The sequence below is a fragment of the Corapipo altera genome, unplaced genomic scaffold (genome assembly GCF_003945725.1).
Source record: "Corapipo altera isolate COAL_440 unplaced genomic scaffold, ASM394572v1 310, whole genome shotgun sequence".
Classification (NCBI taxonomy): domain Eukaryota; kingdom Metazoa; phylum Chordata; class Aves; order Passeriformes; family Pipridae; genus Corapipo; species Corapipo altera.
The window spans coordinates 1-8,283 of NW_020885096.1; the positions used below are offsets into that span (position 1 = coordinate 1).

At 60.3% G+C, this 8,283-nt stretch overlaps 1 protein-coding gene across 2 annotated transcripts in view; it reads left to right on the forward strand.

Moving 5' to 3' along the window:
* The first annotated feature begins 259 nt into the window (after positions 1–259).
* The window catches only part of AGAP3 (ArfGAP with GTPase domain, ankyrin repeat and PH domain 3), a 77,985-nt gene continuing 69,961 nt past the window's right edge, over positions 260–8,283 (forward strand). The window contains exon 1 of one of the 2 annotated variants that reach the window (XM_027669653.1): positions 260–743. In XM_027669653.1, coding sequence (XP_027525454.1) covers positions 260–743 — 484 coding nt within the window. Of the gene's footprint in view, positions 744–5,187; positions 5,224–8,283 lie in introns of those variants that run through there. The other variant, XM_027669654.1, reaches the window with a different exon arrangement.

The following is an 8,283-nucleotide window of genomic DNA, read 5'->3' on the forward strand; positions in this document are numbered from 1 at the left end:
CAGCGTCTGCGAGTCGCTGGACCTGCAGGGCGTCCCCGCCGTCCAGGCCGCGCTCGGCGCCGCGCAGCAGCAGCGCCGGCGGCCCAAGAGCTTCTGCGCGGCGGGGAACGGGCTGCCCGGGGCGCTGCTCCCGCCGCCGCCCCCCGCCCGCGCCCGCGGCGGCCTCCTGGACCTGCTCCGGCTGCGCTCGCCGCGCAGGCAGAGCCCCGAGGGAGAGACCGACGGCCCCGACGGCGCGCAGCGCCCGCGCCCCAGCAGCATGACCTTCCTGCCCACCGCCCGGCCGCCGCAGTCCGCCGAGAGCCCCGGCTTCCTCCGGGGCGGCTCCCTCTGGGGCAGCCGCCGCTGGAACCTTTTCGGGGGCAGCGGCTGGAGCGGCTCCAGCCCAAGGAAGAACTTCAGCTCCCTGCGGAAAAGCTTCAGCTTTCGCCTGCGCCGGGGCCACGAGCTGCGGCGGTCGGAGTCCGGGGGGCTCCTGCGCCCCGCGCGCCTTCGCACCAAGAGCGAGGGCGACGCCAGCTCCCTGCACACCTGCCCCAGCAAGCGGGACCTGCTGTACCCAGAGCTGACCAGGGTCGGGGGTCGGCTGCCCACAGACCCCACGCAGACGGGAGGACTCTGGAAACTCCTCACGAGCCGCTTCCGAAGGCGAGAGCGTGGCAGTGCTGGCAGCACGTGCCCCAAGGACCCCCACGGCGGTGTCGAGCCCATCCTCCTGGGAGGGGGCCCGCTGCGGGCGCTGGGTGAGTGAGCGCAGGAGCGGTGCTGGGCTGGTGAGAGCCCCCTGCACCTGTGAGACCTACAGGGACAGGTTGCCATGGCCTCTCCCAGCTGAGGTCTTGGGCTGGGCACGGGCACCTGGTTCTGTCCTGGTGCTCTGGGGTTTGTGCTCGGCTGCGGCGAGGTCGTGTGAGCATTCCTGGTGCCGTGGGGTCGGCAGTGCTGGAGCAGTTGTGGTGTAGCTGCCTGGGAGGAGATGCTCCAGGGTCCAGTTCCCTTGCTGGCCACACACCTGGGAGTCAAGCACATGTGTCCCACGTCCTTCTTGCCCCAGTGGTGTCCCAGCAAGGGCAGGGAGGGCTGAGCCTTGTGCAGCGGCATTGGGGGAGCAGAAGCTCGGTGGGAGGGGAAGAGGGGTGCTGTTGGTGGGCTCCTGAACAAGTGGGACCATCTGGGAGGTTGCCAGAGCAGAGGTGTGCAGCAGCATGGGGGGTTGGGGAGCACAGAGATGGCCCTGCACCCCTCTCCTGTGAACAGCTCCCTGGTGCCAGGCCATCCAGAGGATGCTCTGCTGGGATCATCCTTGGGGCCGAGTGGAGGCTGGATGTTTGTGAGTATGGGACACTCACTACGTGTGGGGCAGCCTCTGGATAGCAGGGGTGGTATCCCCGGTGATGGCACAGGGGGACAGGGCCCGTGGTCCTCCCCAGGGAACCCACACTCGATGGGGACTGGCAGCTGAAGCAGCTCTCAGGTGCTCGATTCCAGTGTCTGGTGGGGGCTTCTCCAGCTTCGGGGTTGTGTGGGGCCTCAGCCGGAGCTGCATGAGCTGTGCCTCTGTGCTCTGTTCCGTTCCCGGCTCTGTGGAAGGAGCTATGGGCGAGCCCTGCGCCCTGGCAGGGCTGGGAGGCGAGAGCAGCATCCACAGCTTTTTAAGGCATGGAACATGCAGAGCTGGGGGCTGGGCTGGGCCCCGCCGCCCGCTCCCGGTGGGGCCTCGTCGGGTTCCATCGCTCTGCTCTGTGTCCGGGCGTTGTGGAGGCAGTTCCACACTTGGCTCGTGTGCTGGAGGGACAGCTTGGGGCTGGCAGGCTCCCCGGGGAACCCGCACACTCCTGGGGAACCTGCACACTCCTGAGCCAGCGGCTGCCCGGGCAGCGTTGTGCCCAGAACACTCTCTGGGAGGGCTGGCCTGCAGGGACCAGCACGGGAGCAGCTCTGCTGCTGCCCAGGGAGCTCAGGGGGCTCCTTCCTCCAGCCCCTCGTGCCCTTGGGGCTCGCTGTGCTCCAGGGGAAGGGTCTGGGGGCTCTGGTGGGTGCGAGGGCTGCCGTGTGCCACGAGGCAAAGGGCTGGGATGCTCTGTGCTCGCGGGGGGCCCCGTGCTGGCAGGGCAGCCCGGGCTGGGTGCCGGGTGCTGGCTGGGTGGCGGGAGGTTCCCAGGCGAGGGGAGGCTGCGCTCATGGCTGGGGAATGTGGGTGTATGCGGGCAGGGAGGGCCGGGCCCTGCCCCTGCAGCGGGGGGCCTGTTCCTGCTTGCCGGCAGCTTCCAGTGGGAGCTGCGCCAGCAGCAGCCGGCCCGGCAGCCGCACTCACAGAGGAGCAGTCAAGGCTGAGCACTCCATTGGTGTCTTTGCCCTCACCTGGCTGCTCCACGGAACAGGTAGGGGCTCCTTTTGGGCCCATCTGTGGGAGACTCTGCTGAGGATTCCATGGGGAGTGCTGTGGGGGGCTTGGGGCCCCTCCAGCTGTGACCAACCAGATCATGCGGGACCACTGCTTGTCACAAGGGTTAGTGTTTGCCACCGTAGCTTGTGCTGGAAGCAGAGGCTCAGGGATTACCTTTCCAGGCTGCCCCTGGCACTGTGGCTCGTTGTGGCAGAGTGAGCCCTGCCCTGGGGCTGCAGAGCTCATGGTGGGTTTGGTCACTCTGAGAACACCATGCATTACCTGCCTGGTACCTGCACAGCCCCTCTACCCACCAGACCTGTGTCCTCCTGCAGACAGTGAGGTGTGAAGAGACAGCAGTGAAGTCTGCAGAGCAAAGCAACTGCTGCTCGTCCTCTCTCACGCCCTGTCTCCCCATTGTGTCTCTGCTCAGCATGTTGGTCCCTGAGCCACGGCTCGCTCCAGCTGTGGGCCTCTGAGCCAGGGCTAGAGGAGCACAGCCTTAGTGCTGCTCTGCTGGAGCTGCTCAGGAGGTCTCATCTCTGCCCCATCCCTGTTCCAGCCTTGCAGGCCGACAGCGTTCCAAACCCTCTTGACATCCCACAAACTTTGATGGTCCGTGCGGGTGCTACCCACCTTGCCCTGGGAAAGCTGCTGGTGCAGCCCCAACTCGCCCTCCCGGGGGGTGCAGCTGCAGCTGCGGTTATCAGCGCTTGGAAAAGCTGGATGTAGGAGTCCCGGCAGAGAGCCAAGCCAGCACTCTCCCTGTTTCCAGAACCTGGAGTGGTTTGTTTACAGCACGCTGCGATACCCACCCAGCACTGCGCTTTGCATCTAGACATACCCACAGAGACCCAGGAGGATGCTCTGAGTGCTGCTCCCAGCCCTGGAGGGGTTCGACTGGGATGGAGCACAGGGAGGGGTGATGGGGGATTTTCGGGGTTTGTTAACCCAAAAAACATAAAGGGATGGTCTTTGTGTAACAGGCAAGGGAGGGCAACAGCCCTTGGGACTGGAGAGCAAAGTGAACATAGTCCAGCCAGCTCAGACTGACCCAGGTGATCGTGGTTGGTGGTTCAGAGGAACGTTTCTAGGTATCCAGGTGTTGGCTGGTGCTGCTCCAAAGAGGCTCTCTAATAAGCATGGGCTTGGGAAAACTGGACTTGTTAGGGATTGGAGTTGTCCCTGTGCATGGAGGGACTGTGTGAAGGGTACAGCATCTCTGGTAGCTCAGGATGTGTTCCTCACCCAAGAGGATGGTGAGAAGTTGTGTCAGGAAGATCTCGGTTGGATCTCAGGAAAAGGTTCTTTTCCCAGAGGGTGGTCCAGCACTGAACAGGCTGCCCAGGGCAGTGGTCACCACCCCAAGGCTGACAGAGCTCAAGGAGCGTTTGGACAATGCTCTCAGGGACACTGGGTGGGTTTGTTGGGGTGTCCTGGGTGCGACTGAGATGGACTCAATGATCTGTACGGGTCCCTTCCAGCTCAGGATATTCTGTGATTCTGTGATCACAGCCTGCCCCTCTCCCAGGGAGCCATGCCCTGCTTTTTGAGGTGCTTTGAGGTACCTCCGTTCACTCTCCTGTGTGGAGACTGATGTGCAGGGCATGTGAGGGAAAGCTCCTGGGAGAAGAGGGGGGTGTTTTCTCCTGGATCAGGTGAATTTTGCATAGTGAGTTGGGTAGGTCATGATAAGTATCACCTCGTGTTGGTACCTGCCTCGGCTGAGCTGGGAGCACTGGTGGGGCTAGAGGTGCCTCGGATGCTGAGGCCACAATGGTGTCTGTGCTTCGGAAAAGCTTGGGAGGTCTAGAAGGTGTCAGGGAAGGAGTTGTTGGGACAATGCTCTGGAAGGCACAGCTCTCAGGATGAGGTCAGAGAGTGTGCAGTGGGTGCAGAGATGTCTCACTGTAGTCACAGGCAGCCCCAGGGAGAGGGAACTCCAACCCCAGCGCCTTCAGTGTTCATCTGCCAGCACCTGTGGGGTTGCAGAGCTGGAGCTGAGGTCAGGCATGTTGGGAACAGGTTTTTGCTGGCAAGATGGGTCCTCACTGTGCTGGGTAGCAGTGTCTCTCCATGTCACTCTGCTGGATTCTGCCTTCCAGCAGACCCTGTCCTTCCATCACAGGGAGGTTTGGTTTGGGTCTTTGCTCTGCCAGTGTTCGAACAGGGACTGGAAAGCAACAGGTGCTGAGAGGTTGAAACACCTGGATCTTCCTGAGTCCACACTGACAGCAAAGCCTGGTGACAGGAACTGCTGCCACACGCAGTGTGATGACGGAGCAAAGGTGGCAGTTCCTGATCGTGCCCTGTTTCACCAAGAGACACACAACTATCTCCTTTCACTGCTGCAAAGTGTTCAAAGCTCTGGTGAGGTAATCCTTGCTGAGATCATGTCCTGCAGTGGGTTCTTGCACTGACTTAGTGCTGACTGGGACACTGGCCATGCCTGTGCTGGTCCTTAACCTGGAGAAATCCCTCTCCTGCCAGCATTGCCGGGGCTGAGGCTTTATCAGCCTGGCCCAGGAAGGGTGGCTGTGCCCAGGAAGGGTGGCTGTGCCCAGGCACGCTGCCTCTGCCGCCCTTTCATCTACGTGTGCGGGCAGGTGGATCCGTTGGACGTGGTTTGTGTGGCCTCTGCTGTGTTTGCTCAGCCTCTGACCTGGTTTCAAGGCTGGGTTTAGTGTCCAGGGTTGCAGTGTCCAAGAGAGTTCCACCGTGGCTTGGATAATGAGTTGGTTAATTATTAGTTGCTGTGTGGGGAGACCAGATGTGTCTGGCACTGGTGCTTCTGGAGCACAGGGTAGATGAACCTGCTGCACGTCATCCCATGGAGGGAGCAGCTGAGGTGAGGAGTCGGGTTTGCCCAGCTGGCCCCTTCCTTCTCCCAGTTTTCCTGCAGCACGTGTGTGAGCAGCCATGGGTCCATGGCTGAACCCCCTCCAAGCTTTCTGCAGGGCATGAAGGCCACAGTGTCTGGGCTGTGCCATGAAGGTGCTGGTTGTGCCTCCTTGATGTGTGATGCTGCTGTCCCATATCTGGGGCCTGGTCTGAGGGACCTGCTGGTGTCCAGGATAACTGACTGAGGAATGTCAGCTACAGGGAGTCTGCTTCATGTCCCTGTCTGCTCTTCTGCCCTACCTCCCAAATTTCCACCTTCTGCAATAGAGCCACCTACACTGGGAAACCTCTGTCAGCAGAAGATTCTGAGCATAATGGAATTGGCCTGAATCTCCTTTTCCCAGGCCAGGCCAGACTGATCTCCTCTCGTGTGGTTGAGTCGTGGAGCCAAGGACACAGCTGGGCTGTGCTGAGGCTCTTGTGTGACAGTGGTGCCCTGAGCCCACTGCTTCTTTTGGATACACCTGGGAAGGTGTTGAATTGTAGCACAAACAGTCTAGTCCCCTCTGTGTGATTAAACAACAAAGAGAAGAGGGAGGCAGAGTGACCAGGTGTGCTTTCCTGTGGAATACCAGGGTATGCAGCCAGTCCAGCAGTGAAGCTGAGCGAGTAAATTGTGCCTCCTGTGCTATATGAATGCCAGTGCTGAGAGGGAGGACAGTCCCTGGAGGTGTCACCCCCTGGAGGCAATCCCTGATGGGCAAGCTGGCACCAGGACCCAGGGGATGTGGGGAAGGTGCTCACACTCACCTGCCTGCTGGGATTTTGGGTGGTGCCTTTGCTCTGGTCAGGTCACCAGTGGCTCGCTGAGTGCATCCACGTGGTCACTGCTTCATCCAGGAGATGATGGGGATCTCGTGCCTGTTCTGGTGGGGGGCAGTGCCCGAGGGCTGGGCACCCCTGCACCCCCTAGGCATGGCGGGTGGTTGGGGAGGGTCTGGCCACCCTGGAGGGAATGGTGCTGTTCAAGGGGAGCTCCCACCCCCAAATCACCCTCCTGCAGCTGCGGACTCAGACTTTCCCAGTGCTTCTCTGGTGTGTAACAGCTGCACAACACACAGGGTGTGTTGTGGCACTAAACCTGCATTATATGGGAAAACTGTTGTTTAAACATCTCTTAAAATGGCTTTTGGTGGTCTCTTTGCAAACACATGCTTCTTCTTCCCAGCACCCCCCACGACAAGTGTTATCCATGCAGGAATGTCCTGGGAAGGTGTCCTGAGGTGTTTCCCATTGGCCTTTGTTAACCCCTTCCTGTGATTGGGTGTTCCTGTAAGCCCCTTGAGACTTCTAATTGGTTACTCTGTGAATCCTCCTAAACCCTATAAATGTAACATCCCCCACAATAAACTCTCTCTTGCCTCCTCTCCACACCCGGTGTCCTGTGTCCCTGCCGGCCATGGGGCCACGTGCGGGGGGGGGGAGGGAGGGAGGAGCGCCTCTCCCCTCCAGGCTCAGGGCCTGAAAAGACCCCTGAGAAACCCCTGGAGTTCCCTTTCCCCATCCTTCAAAGCGTCGCAATGGTTCTTCAGATGGAAACGGAACTAGAACTGGGCTGCCCCACGTCGTGGGTGGGGAAAGGGATCCAGAGTGTGTAATGTCACACCAACAGGATTCGTAGCCATGAGTGCAGGAAATTGCCACGTGCTGCATTTTAGCAGCGAAGGATCAAGATTGGATGGACAGAGCTAATGTCAGAGTCGTGTCACTGGTATTTGGCAACTGGGTGCTTGGCCTGTGGCTGTTTTAGGTTGAGAAACTGCTCTTGAGTACCCTTTGACAGCTCCGTGGTGCCATCCATCCCTGCCCACGCACGGAGCTGCTGGAGCTGGCAGCAGACAAGGGAAGTGAGTGTGAGAAATCGGGGGGGGGAATCATTCTGGGGGGTGTCTGAGACCCGGAGGTGCCCCTGTGAGCACGGGTGCAGGCAGCTGCAGGACACAGGGTACAGGTGACATGAGAGATGAGTGACAAGGTGACTTCGGGCCTGCAGATGGGCACATCCAGATAGGTGTGGGTCCCCCAGGTGCCAGGGGGATGTGCACACATGTGCGTGTCCCTTGCGTGGTGAGAGGAGGGCAGTTGGCATGTCCTGGGGCAGAGCAGGGCGTGTATAAAGGACTGGGGGCACTTGCAGTGACAGACTCAGTTGCTGTGTGGGCCCCACCCTGACATGTGGCAGTGGATTGTGCTCCAAACCCTCAGACCTTCCCGGACTGGCCCATGGTCACAGAATCGTTGTGGTTGGAAAAGGCCTCTCAGACCATGGAGTCCAACCATTCCCCCAGCTCTGCCAAGGCCACCACTAACCCATGTCCCAAGTGCCACACCCACAGGGCTTTGAAATCCCTCCAGGGATGGGGACTCCACCCCTGCCCTGGGCAGCTGTGCCAGGGCTGGACAGCTGTTTCAGAGAAGAAATTTTCCACAATATCCAACCTATACCTTCCCTGGCACAACTTGAAGCTATTTCCTATTGTCCTGTCAGGTCCTGACAGTGTTGAGTACCTTGTCCAGGTGCTGGATGGGAAGTTTCCCTGGGGATTGCAGGCAGAGGACAGTGCCTCTGGACACACATGGCTTCCTCACCTCCCAGGCACTGCTGTCTTCATCCCCATCCCAGCAGGAGGAGATGCCTCGGGCAGCTGAGCGGGTTGGGGCGGCACGAGGAGCGAGTGGTGCTCCAGATGGGCTGTTCATAGTCAGGGTGGGATGTCCACCTGAACAAGAGGTGTTTGTTCATGAAGAAGTTCCTCAGTGGGGGGGTTGGTGTGTGTGGGTCTGGCCCAGGATGGCAGGGACTCACAGGGGTCTTCTGCTGCTGACACTGTGACCTTGGCTCCAGAGGGGGCCGCAGAGGGAATTGCCCCTCACAGATCTGTGTCTTGGTAGCTTTTCCAGGTGATTGTGAAGGAATGGGGACTTCAGCTGCACTGTACAGAGCTGTGCCAGCACCCTGACACGGTGCTGGGCAGAGACAGTGTGGGTGCAGGCAA